Source organism: Eulemur rufifrons, chromosome 17 (assembly GCF_041146395.1).
Source record: "Eulemur rufifrons isolate Redbay chromosome 17, OSU_ERuf_1, whole genome shotgun sequence".
NCBI classification, from domain to species: Eukaryota; Metazoa; Chordata; class Mammalia; order Primates; family Lemuridae; genus Eulemur; species Eulemur rufifrons.
In genome coordinates, this window is record NC_090999.1 from 79,016,751 (window position 1) to 79,036,966 (window position 20,216).

A 20,216-nucleotide genomic window follows, 5' to 3' on the forward strand; every position below is an offset into this window, starting at 1 on the left:
ATTTCCCCCCCAAATCAATGCCTCTCTACCTTTTCTGTTTTAAGGTCAAATGTTAAAGACAGGCATACAGAAAAATCATAGATAAAACCAAGGGAAAGCGGTTCTCCTAGGACAAATTCAAGGACTAAGATCCGCTCAGAATCTGATTTAACTAAAATTTAATCGAAGTTTGGAGAGAGCCTCGCAATGCACACAACGCCCATTCCCACACTCTTACACCCGAGTACTAGTACTCACCTCTCTACTAGTACTCACCTCTCCAGTACTAGTACTCACCTCTCCAGAACTATAGCCCATTTCTGCATCCAATTAGTCATGGACTTTGTAATCATTTTCAAGCTACCCCCTCACAGTTAAAATTAAATACGTACTGTTGATCAATTCTTTGTGTTCAGCAAGGGTTTTTGCAGGATCCAGCCAATACTGTGTGAGAAAGAAAAGGGCAATTATAGAAATCAGTTGTTTTTCATTGGCCTTTACTTCAAAGAATATTTGCAAAATGTTATTTAAACGACATTTAAATATTTGATAAGCAAAACACTTCATCTATCACACATACACACAAATATATATAAAAGCTTCCTGCGGTTAGAAGAGTAAAAGAAGAGGAAAATGGTGATGTTGGGAGAAGAGCAGCAGTACTTGCTGGGTCCTCGGTTGGATCATCATACTGATTTTAAGGTCAGTAACATCCAGATGCTTCTGAGAGAGCTTCTTACTACTTGTGGGAAAACAATGACTGCAAAGAATGCCCCCCAAGCCTCTTTCCAAAGCCCCCATCACAACTCCTCTTAGAGCCATGTCTCCCCTAAAACATCCTCACCCTCTTTACTTCCAGCCTTGTCCCTACAGGGATTGCTGTGAGGTGTTAGGAAGAAAGGAATTAAATTCAACCAAATCCTCACTGAGCATCCAGAAAAGCAGCTCTGCGCAGTGGCTGAGGCCTGAGTCCCAGAGCAGACCTGTCTGGACTCTCCCCTCATCATCACCATGTAACTTGGGACAAGTGACCGGACATCTCTGAACCCTCCTCATAGGGCTGCTGTGCAAATTAAATCAGTTAATTCATGTACAGTCTTTGGAATAGCCCCGGCTCAGGCAATGCATGCGGGGCATGATTAAGGTTTGAGGGTCATTCTTAATAGCTGCCTTTAGCCAGTTTGAAGTACTTGCCTATTAATTTAAATTAATCTGTAATGAACAGAATTTCAAGCGATGATGGGAGAATCCTGAGCACTGGGGAGATGCCTTCTTTTAAATCTCACCTTGGGGAAATAAAATCACTGAAAGAAAGAGGAGAGACAAGCCTCTGGCCTCGGCTCTCCATCCGTGGGAACAGTGGGGGGAAAGCACAGAGAGGGCACTGGAAGTTCCCACAGAAGCACACAGTCGAAGGGATAGAGGGGTGCCCTGGGGGGCAGAGAGGGAACCTGTCCCTCACTGTCCTAGCCAAATGTTGTGGACCCCAAGGGCTAAGTTGCCCAGTTTCCATTTCCTTGTGTTCCTGAATGATAAAGGAGCACTTCTCACAGCAGGAAGGTAGGAGCTAACCCACCTTGAGCCACCTCATTCCCAGCACTCTTGGGTTTCCCCTGGTGAGAACGTTCATACCTGCCCTGAGTCAGGAGTTAAGGGGCTGCAGGAGTCGTCCAGGCGAACCCACTTGCCCAGCTCGCCCTCTCCTTCCCCTCAGTTGAGGGCAAAAATGCTCTGCCATTTAACAATAGCTGTAATCATAAATAGTAATTTAATGCTTTACACAATCCCCTTACCTTTATTCCTAATTATGTATAATAGCAATTACTCATACAGAATGTATGTTGTAGTCATTTTATTGTAAGATTTTATGATGGCACTAAACTCTATTCATGTACACATATAATCTACACTATTTACCACTCATATAGCAGTTTCAATTATTCAAATTTTTTTAAAAAGTAACCAATATATATGAGTGTAGCAACTTAAAATACAATGTTCATTATTCTAGTGTTCATCAGGTCTCATTTTTTAAAGGTCTTGAATCACTCACTTTTAAAACAGAAACGGTATTTGAAGCAGAGGCTATTATCATCGAAATGCTTTTGGGGCCCACAGTGACTAAAGACGTGGCTTCGGTGTTAAAAATAATGGTTCCCAGGCAAACTCTGGTTCATACAAATAGAGTAAACTCAGTTTGAATGTTAAGCTGTGTGTTGGACACAGAGCACACCCATCCCTCACATATATAAAGCTGTGGATTATTCCATGAAATGGAAACATCAGGTGTGTGGGGGGGGCACTATTTCTTGCCACTCATGTTAAATAAAAAGGTTAGACTACCGACTGGACTTTTTAAAGGAGAAAACCAAGAAAAACAAACACAAATACTCATTAACACTTGCATTAGGTTTCTGTTGCTGGTGCACCAAATGACCAAAACTTAGAGGCTTAAACCAACACCCATTTATTATCTCAGAGCTCCGAAGGTCAGTAGGTTTCTTTGCTCCAGGCTCCACAAGGCTGAAATGAAGCTGTCGGCTGGCTGGGGTCTGGGAAGGTTGTTTGCTAGGGGACCTTATCTGTGAGAACACAGTAGATGGAGGGTCTCCCAGTTTTCCCCAGATGTCAAGGCACACATAATACTGGCCCTTCATTTTAGGCCTTACACCCACTTACTCACGGGGCCTCAATAAATATGTGACAAGAACTGGAGGGAAGGGAAGGAGGCTCTGTTCTTACTACTCTAAGTCTCATCCTGAAACCAGCAGGAAGGAGAAATTAGAAGGAAGCTTTTAAACTTCTCCTTCTAACATCATCATCTCAAGAAGACAAACTTTACAGACAGGTTCTTCAATTCATCTTTGGCTTTCCTGTCTCTCCAGAAGGTTTTTTGGTCATTAAAAAAGGCAGGTAAAGGAAAATAGGAAGGAAATTTTTAACTAAATGTAATAGGAAAGATGGGTTAACCTATCCAAAAATTCACATTAGTAATAATCTGTACAATTTTTAAATAAATCTCTTTCCTTAAGAGTGATTACATTTGTGAGGTGAAAAAAATATAGTATGAAGGTGCTGAGATGAGTCAGAAATTACAGTTTTGCAGCAAGAACAAGAGGCAGCCAGATTCAGTCACAGTCTATTCAATCAACTCACTGCACATTAGCTATGCTAAGCATCAGCCCAGATCTTGCCGCGAACAAATCTCATTTGATCAAAATGGAAACCAGGGGTTACAGAGGTCAGACAATGATAAATGCCCCAGAACATAAATAATAAACACAAGCCACCAGGTTTCATAAGCCAAGGTCTTGAAACGTAAAACTCACTTACGTTCAACCGAGGGAAAGATATGACCTTGGAATCAAAGCAGCTATGCTATGACGGCACTTGTCACCACGCATTATCAACACGCTATCAAACACAGCCCATGTCAGATCCCAATGAAACAGGCTGCTACACCATAACCAAAGAGAAAAAAGGCCACAAGAATTTGCCAACAAACACTTATCCCAGTTTTAAGAGCTACATCCAGAATACTAGTCATGGGTTGCCAATACTCTGGAGGCAGACTCTGGGATATCATTCATTCGTTCAACATTTAAGGAACATCCAGTATATTCTTTATATATCATATCAGACACTGTCTTGGGGAGTGTGGGGACACAAAGATGAATGAGACCTGTCCCTAACCTTGAGGCCTCACAACCTAGCAGGAGACACATAGACATACAATTACAATACAATGTGGTGAGACAATAATTACTTGTATAAATGAGTACATACAAGATAATGAGATTATGTACAAAGAAAATTAACTCTGCAAGGTGAGTGTATGAAGACTTCACCGAAAAAAAAAAATCACTGAACATTGTATTCATGGGAAAAAAAACAACTTCCTCAAAACACATAAATGGGGGAGAAGAGAGCCTTAAATTTTTATAAAACACATGTCTATCGGCTCAATTGCTCTTAAAGCAAGTGGTCCATTTTTAGGTAACAACGAAGAATGTCATATTCCAAGTCCTGTACTCTATTGAAATCGGTGCTGCCCAATAGCTAACACTTACCTAAACAATCAATATTCATAGAGGACTTCCGGAAAGAGAAGTCCATTCTGTCCTTTCATTTGCCCAGGGTGGGGGGAAAAGAGGGACAGTGAGCAGAGCACCAGCATGCTGGGCCACCAGAGAAGGGCTTTTCTCAACTGTACTCTGGTGCGTAGCCTTCTGGCCTACCCAGGCAGTCACGAGGAGAAAGACCCTATGTCTGTCACTCTCAACATTCAAGCTACTCATTCTTTAGGAAAATCTATCAATCAGTCACTTACCCCCCTGCCACTCCTCTCTCTGTCCTATTTCAAATGTATACCCTATATATGCTTGTATATGCTCACAAGGTGGATTAGATCCTACTTTGTAGGAAGGCAACAGTTAGCTAAAACAGACCCTGCTCTCTCACCCTGATTTCACACAGTCTACTTCCTAACACGGGAGAGAGTAAACACACCAAACCCCCAGTCACTAAGGAGTCCTCTCCAGCTCTGAGCCTTTGCCGGTGTAAGAGGCAGCCGATAGGCAGCCATACCACTTCAGTCCTGTCAATCCTGATAACAGCATTGATGTAACCCGGAGACCAATGACAGCCCCTTCTTACTCTCTCTCTTACAGGCTTGTCTAAATGCCCTGGGCTTGCTTTCATCTATCTCAGCTGATAATGTCTAAACTTCATCAATTTCCGAGGTAACAGTCTGAGAATTAGAGTTTAAAACTCCAATACTGTCCAGTAAATCAATATCCTAACCTTCAAAATATATGTATTAAATTCAGGGCACAACCTTTCATTTGCCAATTGTTTTTTTGGAGACTAGTCCTAGAGTTCCAATAGTAAAATAACGCCTCAAAAATTTTAAATAAAAAATCATGAAGTAATAAAAGCTCTGCTGCATCTTATTTTACACTGAGTGTAACGCTGACTCTTCTTTGGAGAATTTAATGTTTCCTGTAGGCCAAAGAAAAGGCCTTAAAAGCACACACAGTTCTCATCAACACAGCATACGATCTCTTGATTCAAGGGAGTAAAAAGAGTTGAACATCTATCAGGGACAACGGAGCCAAAAAGATTTTAAAAAATGATACAACAGGTCATTCTTGGGGAGTTCTAGGACTCAACACAATTCACACATAGGTCCCAAGAAATCCAGGACTGCCTGCTCCTATAAGCAGATCTCGGGCCCTCTAAGCAATATTAACAGAAAATAGTTTTAATTTGCTCCTTGGTATGAATCACATAAGCCTCAAGACCTCAGGTAAAACCCACCTTAACAGAGCTATCTCACAGTCGTGACAAAAACAAAGCCCTATCATTGGAGTGATCTGCACTGAAGGAGGGGTAATTATAACTGGGCCCCATTTTTCAGCAGAAGCGGATTTCATTGAATCCATCTGGCTCCTCATAAAGGATCACTGGCCCCAGGGACTATTCTTCAGTTCTCACCCATGGGCCCCAGCACCACTCTACGTTATAGAAATACAATAATAGCTAATTATTAAATTCCTACTATGTGCCAGGCACTGTTGAAGATTCAGTATTTACTCCTTTCATCCTCTTGTTGACTCTATAAAGTAGGAACTACTATAATTACCATTTTACAAATGGGGAAAAACAGTAGTTAAACAACTTTCCCAAAAGTGTAGATCACTCCAAGGAACTGAAGCCATTCACCCTATGTTCAGGCCAAGCCACTCTCCAGAATATTGTCTGAATAGTGTGCCTAACCCTCATTTCATGATTCTTACTCAACTACCAACTCCTCTTTTCCCAGCTCACACTCCCTCTAACCTTCTGACCCCACCAGGACACCCAATTCATTGATCCTATTACCTTTTCATTGTCCCTCCCCGCTGCCCCCCACCATGTCCTCATTTCCCTCACTAGTCGTTACAATTACTCACTTATAAGTGTCCTCAATTCCATTCCTTCTATAATATCCACTAAAAAAAAAAAACCATCCGTAGTTAACACCAACTCCCTGCCTTCTCCATGCCAGCACCCAAGGAGCTGAACATAACTGGAGGCTCAAACCGCACACCACAGGTGGGCTCACTTGACATTCATTATCAATAACCCACGAGAACCCTTGGTATCGCCCAGAATCCTATGATGTTTTATTCTATCGTTCTCCAGGATGATTCCTTACCACTTTCTCCTTTGTCCTTAAACCTCCAACATCTCCTTTCCCTTCCTCACTCTCAGCTGAAGATCTTGGCTATTTCACTGAAAAATTAAAACGACCAGAAGAGAACATGCGTACCCATTCCCAGCCCATCTACCAACCTGCCTGCATTTGTGCTGCCCTGTCTCCCCTCCTATCACTGGGGAGGCACTGTCCATCTGTCCATGCTCCAATTAAGCCCACCCCTTCCCAACTTTCAGGAACATGGTTTCAGCAACTTTCTGCTCCCTTTCCTGCAGTAAAGTTTCCCTTTGTGTAGGATCATTTCTGGTAGAATGCATGCCTTTATTTCTCCCACTTCAAGAAAACGAAATAACTTTTCTGACTCCCATACCTGCCCATCTTACTTCTGTGCTTTGAAATAAATCTCTGGGGAAATGAAGAAAAAGTTATTCTATTCTCTGTCTCTCTCATCTCCTCTTGAACCCACTTTAGTACTGACTGCAATGACCTCCACCTTGCAGACTAATGACAGAGTGTTCATCCACCTTCTTGAAACTTGTCTCGTGCTTCAGGAACCTCTTCCCTATTGCTTCTCCTCCTACCTCACTAGAAACCTTCACGATGTCTGCTGCTGTTTGCTCAATATCTCCCTAACTAGCAAAGCCTGGATTGCTGGAGCTCACACCTCACACAAGGCTCCTGGCCTTGAATGTCATTTATAGACCGACAACTCCCAAATTTATAGCCAAACCAGAATTCTCCCCTAAATCCAGTGGCCTACTTGAGATCTCCACTCAGATTCCTATTAGAACCTCAAACTTTACATGTCTAAAAGGGAACTGATGATTCCATTCCATCCCCAAAAAACCGTGTTCTCCTGCAGTCTTCACCATCTCAATAAATGGTATAGCACTTTTCCATTGGTGCTGGTTAAAACCTCTTTAACTTCTATCTCTGTTATCCATCTGCAAATCCTGCTGGCTCTGTGTTCAAAATAGAAAGAAAATCTGACAAATTCTCACCACTCCCAGGTCCAAGCAGCCATTACCTTTCCCCTGGATTTCTTCAACTATTCCTTTGACAGTATCCCTTCAAGATCTGTCCTTGCAGTTAGAGAAATTCTTTTAAAATGTGGGTCAGATCAGTTCACTCTTCTGTTCAATATCCCCCAGTGGTTTCCTTTCTTACCAAAGCCCTTATGATGGCCTAATGCCCTCCCTGATCAGGCCCACTCCCCTCACCTTCTCCTAAGTGTGGAAAGAGGCAGCAGGAGGGGCTGGAAGGAGAGTATTAGCGGGAGTCTGAGGGCCCTCAAGGAGGCTGCCTGCCAGGGCCTACAGGGAAGCAAAGAGAAAGCCACTGGAAACAGGAAGAAAAGGGACCTTATTAGGCAGAGGCAGAAAGTTTAGCAATGCTGTTGCCTGTAGCAACATGGAAAATGAAAAATGTACCTAATGAGCTGGATGATCCAGATAAGGAGATTTCCAGGTAAACTGCTGAAAGTACCAACTGGCTTCTTTTTGCTGCCTATAATAAAATGCAAGAGGAGAGAGATAAGCTAAAAATAAAAACTATTAAAATATCAAGGATCCAGGACTTACTGGTCTTGACAATGAAATTTTCTCATTCCTAGTCTTATCAGAAGTCAAACAGTGCTACAATTAAGAAATGGCTTCTGGGAAAAGATTGAATCCTGCTTGCTGTCAGGAAAACATTATATAACTGTAAAACCCTTCATTAAGTCCTCAAAAAAGATTTAACATGATGCCTCATAAATCTTTTCAAGATAACAAAAGCTTCTCTAATAATCTTAAGGACACTCTTCCCCAGCAAACTTGTAGGAGATCTAAGGTACAAAAGAGCTTATTTCAAAGCAATTTGTGGGTGTTGCCTCTGTCTAACGAAGTTGTTTCATCAGAAATCCGCAAAGTTTTTTATAAGAATTATACCAGCTTGGGTTGAAAGGGACCGAGATACTACAAACTGAAACGAGGCCTTTAGACTTCCAATCCTCATCAGGCAAAAAGCAGGCTGAGAACACTACTCAGCTGCAAATGCACACTACTTTTTACAGAACAAGAAGGAAAGCCCAGAGAACAAAACTAAGAGCCTACAAGACAGGGCCAATCATCGCTGTCAGCAACTCGCAGGCAGTGAGACCAAGCTCTAATCAGAGAAATTCCTACATGTGCCTGCCTAGATTTCACAACTGTTACGGACTAGTGTGACTAACTGGAAGCATGTATATATACTGCTATCCTAGGCACTATATGTTGTACTGTGTACCCCACTACTATATGTTGAATGGGAGGTAGCACATACATCTTTCTTATCTTAATTCACATGTCTTCAGATTAAAAGGAACTATACTCAAGGAGTTAAACTTGAAGAAAAATACTCAGAGCGTCTGATTCGATAAGATTAAGACTTTAAGCTTGATTCCAATGTCATAATAAATAAGAATTCTGGGAGGCCTTGGAAGGGATGAGTGCATTTTACATGTAGGAAAAATACAATTTTTGGCCAGAGAACAGACTCTTATGTTTTAAAACATGTCTTCAAATTAGTCAACACTATTCCTATCAAAAGGTGTAATGTAATATTCACTCCCTCTAAATGTTGTCTGGCCTTCTCTTCACTTCAAATCAATAGAATGCAATAGAAATAACACTTCTTGACTTTGAGACTGAGTCATAAAAGATGATATAACTTTTGCTCTTCCCTGTCCCTCCCTCATTCTCATCCTCTGGACGCTTGCCACTGAAACCAACCACTACATGGTGAGGAAGCCAAGTGACAACAGAATGTCTCCATGCAGGTGTTCCATCCCCAGCCCAGGTCAACATCAACCAGCAGACACATGCCTGAGACTTCAGATGCCTCCAGCCACCAGCCTGCAAGCTTTTCCAGCAGATACTAAGTGAAGCTGAGATGAACTGTCCCTGCCAAGCCCTGCCAAAAGTCATAGATCTATGCGACTGCTTCAAAGATCTTAGGGCCAGAGCACATAATAACCAACGTGTTTGGATTTCTTCCTAAAAATGAAAATAAACATAGTTTTAGAGATGAGAGATTCTATGAGAAAAGTGCTGAATCCTGTAAATAGACTCTCAGATGATGAATTCTGGCTACTCAAGACACTTCAGTTCTTCTTAGTAAGTTTCATCTACATTTTGGATAAGTGAAGTAGCTACACATTTCTAAAATCTGGATAAGTATCACTGTATAGACTGTGAAATCTTTTTTTTTTTTTTTTGAGACAGGGTCTCACTCTGTTGCCTAGGCTAGAGTGCAGTGGCATCATCACAGCTCACTGCAACCTCCAACTCCTGGGCTCAGGTGATCCTCCTGCCTCAGTAGCTGGGACTACAGACACGTGCCACCACACCTGGCTGAGTTTTCTATTTTTTGAAGAAGGGATCTCTTCACTCTGTTGCTCAGGCTGGTCTCCAACTCCTGGCCTCAAGTGATCCTCCTGCCTCAGCCTCCCAGAGTGCTACGATTAGACATGAGCCACCACACCAGGCCAAGATCATTTTATCTTGAAATAAAATCCTAAATTTACCACGTCCTGAAACTGTAGTAATTAAAATATATACATGGTTAAGTTAGGGTTTGTTTAAACTCTGTCCCAGTAGCTGAATGTCAATGTAGTTTTAGCTAACAAAGTAAACTGGCTCAAACGAGCCAAGCCAGCCCAAAGGGCTATGATGTAAGTAGGGCCTGCACACCTTGCTCAGCACCCCCCACAGCTGTGCCAACTCCAGAGTACCCGACTTAGCACAGCTGCGTGTGTCAGCCTTGCCCCTCCTCTTCTGCACTTGTAGTCTTTTCCCCCCTAAATGACCATATCTTGTCTCATGACTTTAAAAACCTGGGGACTCCTAAATGCGACTCTAACCTCCCAGGAGCCCAAACTACTCACCTGACATCTCTTGGATGTCCAATGGACATTTTAAGCTTGACATATTCAGAACAGAACAGCTGACTCCCCAAACCCCAAAACCAGTTCCCCCTTCAGACCCTATGACTCTTCAGCTTAAAACTCCCAATTAGATTCCCATATATGTAGCCTACTGGAGGCGCCTGGGCCCTCTGCCATGTGGACCCTGCCCACCTTCCCACTTCCTCACCCCCTTTCCCACCACTATCTAGCATCACTGTTCTCCTTTAATTTCTACACCTCATATTTGTCCCCCTCTTAGGACCACTGCACCAGCTGTTCCTCCTGCCCACCACACTCCTCCCCTTCTTGTCACTCAAGCCTTAGTTTAAATGTCATCTCACAGTGGCCTCTTCTGACCACCCAGTGGAAGGAAGCCCAGTGTCACTCACCATCTTATTTTCAAAGCACTCATCACTATCTAAGATTTGAACAGACATTTTTGGTCCGTCTCTCCCCTGGAAATAAAGTCCTTGAGACCACTGTGCTAAGCTAAGCCCCTACACATCAGCAGCTTCTAAAAGGCCTACTTCTGTTAATCCATAAGGCAACTTTCAAAATTCATAGTTCAAAAGAGAAAGTAGGTAAGTCCCAATCACCCAGAAAAGCCTAACTTTCAACAATCCCTCTAGGCCGCTCTCTTACTAGAGCAGGTCTACAAAAAAGACAAACCAGACACTCAGCTTTTAGTACTGCAATATATCTGAAATTTTATAAAATTCAAGATAAAACAATATTCTATAAGGTACATTTTATTAGGCTACTGACACATCCCAATTAGATTGCTTGTTATACTCATGGAGAAAATCCTCTTAAGATTCAGAATAAGGTTAAATCAAGGTTAATTTATCAGAGGTTTGTATCAAAATTCTAGATTTGAAAAAAAACTAGTTTTCTATGATAATCAAGAAAATGTCTAGAATCATTAATTCTAAAAATAACTGCTTTCCATTAGCCATCAATCAACTGTCTGAAATTCCACCCTCTATAGTTCATTCTGATTTAACCAGGGAGCCACAGTCTAATTTAATAAAATGGTCATACTAAAGGAATCAGCAATTGTTCCATTCACGTACTTATATAACTAAGAAGATGTGGGTCACAGAAATTTCTCTGGTACCTGTTTTATTGATAAGAAGAACACTCAGCGTATCTGTGTACCTTGTTTTATGTACAAAAATATAACACACACACACACATATTTAAATGTACATATGTGTTCAGGTTTGTCATTCCTTATAGTTTTGTTTTAAATTATTTTACAGATTTATCATATGCAACTGTTCCTTCCTTTAATCTAGTTTTGGTAAAAAAAAAAAAAAAAAAAAAGACACTGGGTGCCACTGATGAAAAATCATTTTCTGTACAAGACAGAATTCTGTTCCTTACCTCCCTAAACCTGGAAAACAAATTTATTAAAGCTGTAGGATAAAATATTTCATTATACATGACCCATGGAAGACATACTCATGCCCATTGTGATCAACCATTTGAGGGAAAAGGGAAAAAAAAAACTATAAAAGGATTAAGCTCAAAGTGTGTCATGGAGCTGATTCCAGACAAATATAGGTCCTTCAAGAGCATTTTTGAACCCACGTCAAAATCAACACATGCAACAAAGAAACAGAACCCATCAAAGCATGCTCTGCCTTTCCCAGGCACGACAGTGAGGAAAGCATGCAACGCACCAAGTGACTCTGCGGGTGTCATTTGGGAGGCTCCCCTCTCACACGTCCAAGGGTTCTTTCAAGCATGTCAGCTCCTGAATTCTCATAATGTATCATATGACTGTGCTCAGGAGACATCAGACCCACTCTGAACAGAAAATGTTCCAGAAAAACAACATCTCTCCCTTTCTTATTAGACACTGTTCAACTATAGAGAAACAGAAAAATCTATTCTTTTATTAAAAGTACTGTTTCTAATAAGCTAATTTTTTAAAATCATGGGATCTACAACCATATAGCTATGGGTGACACTGCCTGGACTCAGATCCTCCTGTAAAATACCTCCTTCTATTACACACTGTACTACCCTACCTCTCAGTATGCAGGAATATTCTAAACAGTACCTGGTAGCTGCCAGCACATTGAAAATACCCTAGATCTGTAATTCCTTATAATCTCATAAATTTCCAACCTAATTTCCTAACATCTCAGTAAAGATTTTTCTTCTCTTTTTTTTTTTTTTAAATATAGGTAAAATCTGGTTTAAATGAACAATAGGAGAGGCCTTTCATAAGAGAAGCAAGGTGATAAATTCAAAGAACTGCAGGACAGGAGGGAGCACACAGACATAGAAAGGTGGCGTAGGGGAGGAGCTCTTGTCAAGGCCCTCACCTCCCACTGGCCTGCCCACACTGTCCAGGTGAGAGTTCCTCCATTTGATACCATTACAGATCACCTGCTTCACAGCAACAGAGGTGGGAACGAGGGGGTGAATAGGATTCAATACCCCCCCCAGGAGCTTCCAATCAAATTGTATTATTTAACAGGGAAACACAACATACACAGTATTTGCAATTTGTGATAGGAGAAAGCCCAAGGTATTTCTAGGGGATGGGGGAAAGCTTTGGGAAGGAGGAGACATCAGAGAGACTATACCACGTGATCAGGAAGAACAGGATTTAACCAGGTTAAAATGAAGGGAGGGATGAAAACAAGAAGGGTGTTCCAGCAGGGCAAGCACTGTGCACAACACCCTGAGACACCGTGGTGCAGGTGAGGAGCTGCAGGTAGTTCAGCACCTGAAGTATGCGCTGGGGCGGGGAACTGAGAGTCACCTTGCAAGAAAAGGAGCTCGAGAGTAACCAAGGGCTGCACATCTTGAAGGACTTTGCAAACCATGTTTAGGAGTGTGGATTTTCCCTTAAGGATTCATTAAAAAACTTTTAGCCAAAGAGGAGACATCAGTAAAGTTGCCTTTCTAAAAGAAAACTGCAACTGCAGTGGGGAAAACATTGAAGGGAATAAGACCAAAGACAGGAAGGCCAGTCAAAAGCTCTTACAGAAAGCCAAGCTAATCTTCTGGCACCTGGACTAAAAATCAGAGATGGAGACTGATTTAGCAGGTGACCATGAGTCCTGTTTACACCAGTTGTCCCAGCTAGTTACTAACAGTGACCCCCTTTTCACTCTCAAAGTATCCTGGACTGGGTGGTGGATTATATGGTCACTTTAGGTATTAAGGAGTAGAATGACAGAACTTGGTGACTGGTTAGCTAGGACAGAAGGTGAGACGATGTAGCCAGGAATGACACCCAAGATTCTAGCTTGAGCAATCAGGTGGATGGTGGTGGCATTCACTAAGCTATTCCAACAAAGGTGCAGCCACCTGAGGGATGCTGCAGTGAAGACTTCCCAAGGGATACATGGGCAACAGATAGTTTTAAGGGACTTAATTCCCAGATCCTCAGCTTCCGTATACACTCTCACTCTACACCTGATCAACCTAAGAACAGACCTGAAATTAAGGTAGCATGTAAGTCCTCCTTTCCCACTGCACTCTCCTTTCAAAATTCCCCTTTCCCAATTTACTGTAAAAAAGGACCTTTCACCCATGTCAAGCCGCTATAGCACATTGCCCCAGGGTATGAAAACCACCAGGAGAAACAGCAAGACTTTTTAAATCCTGGTGTTAGCAAAGTCGCCTTTAATAAAGACACCATAAATCAGAAGAAAGAGTTTTTGTATCTTTCCCTACATTATACAGATTTCTGGGAGGGACTAGGCAAAGTTTTATAAGTACGGTTTGGCCCACAGTTAGGTGGTTTTGAAATGAGATATATTACAGAGTAAGGCACGCAGGGAGTGATGATTTTTGTTTAATCATCTTGCAACTTCCATCCTCCAGCTATTGTCAAAATACGCATGACTCATGAGGAGGAGACCCATAAGAATAAAACAAAGTTTTGGTAAGACTTAACTGAAAGCAGACCTGCCTCATCTAGGTGACAAAATGCTGTGCCTTATCTGTCTATCCATCTTAGGAATATAATTCCAAGTGAAATGCTTTTCACAGAACACAAGTTAACATTTTCATTTAAACTGACAAATGACAGGAAGCAAGCTAGTTTGGATGAGAGGTTTAATGACTGGCTTTGCCAAAGAGTTATATCTTGGCCACCTTCCACGAGCTGCATGAACTAAATCTGCAGCTACAAGATTCTGATGAAAACATAAAGTACATAATTAGGTAAAAGCATTTTATCAAAAATCTTATATTGGCAAATATAGGCTGAAAGTAATAATTGTTTGGCTGTCTTCTAGCTATATTAGACTGAAACAAGTGCCTCTAAGAAAAAGGCATACTTAATAAGTCTTGGTAAAGCATTAATACATTTACCAAAAATTATGAAGCTGAATTACTATAAACATTGAGTAACAAATTTTAAGTCAGGTGCGTTTTTTTTTTTTTTTTTTTTAAAGGGGGGAAGTGTTGAGGCAGGTTCAGTTTCCATTTTTGTTTTGTTTTGGAGACAGAGTCTCTCATTCTGTCTCCCCGGGTAGAGTGCAGTGGCATTATGATAACTCATTGCAACCTCAAACTCCTGGATTACAGAACCACACGATGCCTGGGTAATTTTCTTATTTTTAGTAGAGACGAGGTCTCACTCTTGCTGAGGCTGGTCTTGAACTCCTGAGCTCAAGCAATCCTCCCGTCTCCGCCTCCCACAGTGCTAGGATTACAGGCATGAGCCAAGGCACCCAACCAGTCAGGTGGTTTTGTATTCATTGCTTTCAGCTAGATCGAAGAACCTAATTGAGTGATCTGAGAAGCACTACTCTCAGGAATATAAGCAGTAGAGTTGGAAGGGAAGATCATGACTGCTTTGTGTTTGAGGTACCTGAGAGATACCAAAAATAATTTTAGATGAAGGATCACTATGTGATTTTTTTTGCCATATAATGCAGAAAGAGTTCAAGGAATTGAGTAATCTTCCTTTAGCTAAACTCCTTCCTTTCCTATCTATTTAAGTAAATAAGGCTACTCAGTACTCATAACTATAAAAACAAAAAATAGGAATAATATTATTGCTGAGCCTTATCTCACTCCAAAAATATAATCATCCAGGAGTACCTGGACTAATTAAGACAAAGTCCCATTCATTAAGAGATGCATTTCCAATACATGCTTACTTTTTTCCTTTAATATTTATAAAAGTGAGTACTTTGTAGTTTTAACTACCTTATGATAACCATGGCTGTAATAACTACTCTTAAGGCTCAATATAGAGCCTTAAGGTCTCAGGAAATAAACTCAAAAGTCCAATTTATATGTATGATGTTATATATGAATATATTTTATTAATAAAAATATAAGAAAATTTTATGGAGAAAACAGAATAGAAATATAAAGTTTAAGGACATTAAAAAATAAAGAAAATTTCTGACTTCTAAGAAAGCACTTGTTCATTATTTTTTTAAAGACAGATGAAGAATACAAAATTGCTATGATATACAGATTCACTAGGTACATTTAAGAGTAATATGACAATTCAATTTTACAATGTCAATATTAAGGAGAAATCAAAGATTTGCATCTGCTAAAACTTATAAAATTTTTATTCTCAAGCTAAAATTATACACAAGTACAACATGGTTTTTTAAAAAATTCTTCAAAAAAATCACTGCTCTTAAAAACATTTTTAAAAAGCACAGATTGGGAGAGGAAGATGATGACTTCAGTTTTGAATACATGGCCTTTGCAGTACCTGAGGGGCATCCAAGTGGTGAAAAGGAGCTAACACACGCTGAGCACACAGTTTAAAGCACCAGTCTGGGTATTTCATATAGATTCCTTCAATCCTCACTATCACCCTGTGAAGCCAGTATTGTTACTATCCCCACTTCATAAACAGGGGACTGAGGAATAGAAAAGTTGGGAAGACCGAATGCCATACAGCTCTCCTTGGTAGTTGAGCACAGTCTGAACGCAGACAGTCTAGATCCAGAGTCTGTATTCTTTACACAGTGCGATGTCTCTTGAGATATCTGGGTTGAGGATATGAATTTGAGGGTCATTAGTCTTTTGATAGTAATTTAAACCATGGAACACATGGGATTACCCAGGAACACATATTCATGGGCAGGAAAATGAGAGCTTCAGTGCTGCGGGGCCCTACATACATGCTTCTGGCATTCCCTTCCAGGGCCCTGGACTCTGGCAAAGCCACCAGCCATTATTGTTTCCCAGTTACCCGCCATGTGTTGTCGTCAGTACCCCCACACTGCCACACTGCTTACGATGTTCTTCATTAAGTCAAGGGCTACCCAAGAAGACCTTTCTGTTTCTTCATCTTTTCCCTCCATTCCTCCACCAGATGCTTGAAGACAGCTCAAACAGTAAACATTCCCGTTTGTAATAACAGCATGACAATCTTCAGTCTTCCTTCCTTTCTTTGCAGCAGGACCCACATGATCACTTACACACATTTTGTCAGTCATTATGGTGTGTGCCAGGACACGCAGTCCCAGAAGGGGCAGGAAGAGCGCCATTACTCATGGCGGGGAGTGCAGACGTGAGCCTGCCTGCTGCTGCTCACAATGCACGAGGATCAGGGCATTTGGGGGCATTGCGGAGAATACAAAAATACACAGAGTTTAGTTTATATTTTTTAAAGAAATTATTTAAGAAACAAATAGTACCAGAAGAGGTAGCATTAAACATGTGAGCCTATACAGAGAGCATGAGGAAATCAAGGACAAAATCCTGGTGAATACCAACATTTTATAGACTAGGCAGAGGAATAGTGATCATAAAGAAGACTGCACAGGAACAGCTAGAAGAAAACCTGAAAAGAGGAAAACAAGGAGAATGTGGTGTCATAAGGACAAAAGGAGAGGACTTCAAGGAGCAGCAAGGCATAGCGTCGATGCAGCAGAAAGGCTACGTAAGAAGGGCCGAGTGTCTCTTGGATTGAGCAATGGGGTGGTGTGATGGGGGGCAAAGCTGAACAGCGAGAAGTTTAGGAATGAAGGGGATTTTGGAAGTGGAGGCAAAGAACTTCAACAAGGTTTTCTGGAGTTTAGGTGCGATGCAGAGAGACCCAAATACAGCAGCAGACAGAGGAGGGCATGGGTATAGAGGAAGGGAGGTTTAAATGGGGGAGACCTGAACTCCCCCGCATATTGGTGGGAAGGAAGGAATAGAGAGGGGAGGTTAGAGATACAGAAGAGAAGAAGCGAGAGGTGGTAAGATACAGGTCAGAGGCACTGGTGACAGGAGAAAAAATGACTGGAAGAAGCACCTAAGTGTGCCTGGTGGTGGGCTAGTCAAGAAGGTGGGAAGTCTCTGACTGCTTTGATTATCATGGTGAAGCAAAGGAAGAGTTCACTGGGGAAGAAGATATTTACGTGCTACCTTTATCTGCATGCTTCTTGTTTTCCCCTTTCTGCGACTTCTGAGGCAAAAAGGGTAGCAAATCCAGCAGCCTGATTCTCAAAGCCATGTTGATTTCCATACCCTGAAAAAAGCTCTAATTATATATAACTTCTGCCTTTGAAGGAATAATTTGCAAAGGAGCCTCAAGTGCTAATGGTAAAATAAGACACGATTATAATTTCTGGAAGGAAGTGTTCTATAAATTGAACCAAAGCACTGATGAAGAGACCTACATCCTGGCAGTCTGGACAGTCTGGATCAAGAACAAACCTGGATGGCACAAGTCAGAGTAGGACAGAAAAACAGGCTCTGTGCCCTGGCCAAGTGCTTTCCCTTTTAAAACTAATTTTAAAACCAGAACCAGGATTGAGAAATCACATTCATCCTTAATATTGCCTTCAATATCAATAAAACTTATCCTCAAAAATCTCAAAAGGTGTTTAAGAATCTAGAGTTTGATCTGTCTTCTTTTTCTCCAGTCTGTTTCCTTCTTCCCCCAATTCCACTTTTTAGAAAATGTACATCACTACCAATATTTTCTCCCATCCTAGTTTCAATAGGAAAGGCCTTTTACATGCTTAACACCTTATAATCTACGAAGAGTTTTCATGCATTCTCATTTGGTCCTATAACATTCCTGAAAGTTGAGGAGAAAAAGAATTTTATTCTCAATTTATTGATAAGGATATCAAGATTCAGACAAATTAAGTGACTTGACCATGCATTAGCAGACACAGGACTCAAACCTATCTTGTAACTCCAAAGGCAGCTATCTGTTCCACCAAATCACAATTCATTTACAATAACTTCTGCAAGCCCAAAAGATTGTTCAAGTTCCTGGCAACCTCAGAGTAATTTCAAATTCACCAATTCTTTAAAGTGAAGAAGTCTGTGCTGCTGCAGTTTCAAGTCTCCGCCTATCACTGTACTAGATCTTGCCATCCCTCTCCCATAAGGAACCTAAATACTTTTGAAGCAGCAACTAATATTGTCCGTAAACATCTGAGGATGCACACGCAGCTCTAATCACAAAGAAATCCTAAGCATTCACAGCAGAGGATGTATGATATTATTACTCAGGGAAAGTAACAGTGTTTCGGGTTTCTGCCTAATGTGAAGAAGCCAAACAAGAAAGCCCTCAGATTCCCACTGAGCAAACAAGAATAAAACTCTCCCCACTGTATCTACAAGTATTAGTTTCTTTTCACTGCTGTAGTAAATTACCACGAGCTTGGTGATTTAAAGCAGTTGAAATTTATTATCTTACAGTTCTGGAGGTCAGAAGTCCAAAATGGATCTCACGGGGCTAAAATCAAAGTGTTGGCAGGGGTGTGTTCCTTCTGGAGGCTCTAGGAGAGACTCTGTGTCCTTGCCTTTTCCGGCTTCCAGGGGCTGCCTGAACTCCTGGCTTAAGGCCCCCTTCCAATAATTGCGTCACTCCACCCTCTGCTTCCACTGTTGCATCTTCTCTCTGACGTCCCCTCTTTCACATATGAGGACACTTGTGATTACATTGGTCTCACCTGCCTAATCCAGGGTAATTTCCCCATCTCTAGATGCTTAACTTAATCACATCTGCAAAGTCCCTCTTGCCACATAAGGTGTCACATTCACAGGTGCCAGGCATTAGGCTGCAGCACATAGAGCCGGTCAGTGTCCATTCAAAGCTAAGACACACCCAGCAGAGCTGCGGGGCCACATGAAGAGAACAAGATGTTCCTGCAGAGGCAGCAGCTAGACTGGTGATAGGCAGTCCTAGGACATACTGGGAGGAGCAAACTTCTCTAGAAGTGCTGCCCTTCTGCATTCATGGTCAGTATTTTAAGGGAATAATAAATAGTTATAACTAGTAAGTGACAGGATCATTAGACAAATCCAGGTCTGACTCCCGAGTGCATTCTTATAATCCCTATGAAAGACTGCCTTATACACACCTCAAATCGAGGCTGGGCGTTTTCTGTAAGTTGAACTAAGGTCCTGATACAAGAGACCTACATCCTCACACAGACTAGTCTGAATCAAGAATGATCCTGGATAGCACAAGGCAAACAGAACAGAAAACAGGTTCTATGCCTAGGCCAAGTGCTTTCCCTTTGTCTTTATGCAAAGGAATTACAAGTGTGCAAACCCTGTGGTGCACCTTTAAGAAGTCAGTTTTTTATTATTTAATTTTAGCAGAGACACGGTCTCCCTATGTTGCCCAGGCTGGTCTCAAACTCCTGGCCTCAAGCAATCCTCCCACCTGAGCCTCCCTCTTGGCCACCACACCTGGCCAAGAAGTTGGCTTCTGTAAATGACTGAGTTAATGTGTGCAGCTTTCATTCCATTGTGTTAATTCAGCCTCAGTACACACATCCTGGTGAAGAACTGTGTTTATTTCTTAGAGGTTCTTTTACAGAACCTGCCTGAGAACCAAAGTGAAGAAATTAAGGTTCCAAGAGTGTTCCAAATCAAGTCAGATACCCTCCTTAGAGCTGCAGTCCCCAAATCCCAGGAGATGGATCAGTACCAGTCAGTGGCCTGTTAGGAAACAGGCTGCACAGCAGGAGGTGAGCGGCGGGCCAGCAAGTGAAGCTTCATCTGTATTTACAGCTGCTCCCCACCGCCTCCATCACCGCATACACTCTCTGCCTCCTGTCAGATCAGCAGCAGCATCGGATTCTCGGATTCTCATAGGAGCAGGAACCCCACTGCCCTACTGTAAACTGCGCATGCGAGGGATCTAGGTTGTGG

General features: G+C 41.7%; 1 protein-coding gene across 1 annotated transcript in view; it reads right to left on the reverse strand.

Moving 5' to 3' along the window:
- Window positions 1–20,216, reverse strand: part of EPB41L4A (erythrocyte membrane protein band 4.1 like 4A) — a 234,384-nt gene that overhangs the window by 113,949 nt on the left and 100,219 nt on the right. The window contains exon 3 of the mRNA XM_069492153.1: window positions 372–423. Coding sequence (XP_069348254.1) covers window positions 372–423 — 52 coding nt within the window. The remainder of the gene's footprint in view (window positions 1–371; window positions 424–20,216) is intronic.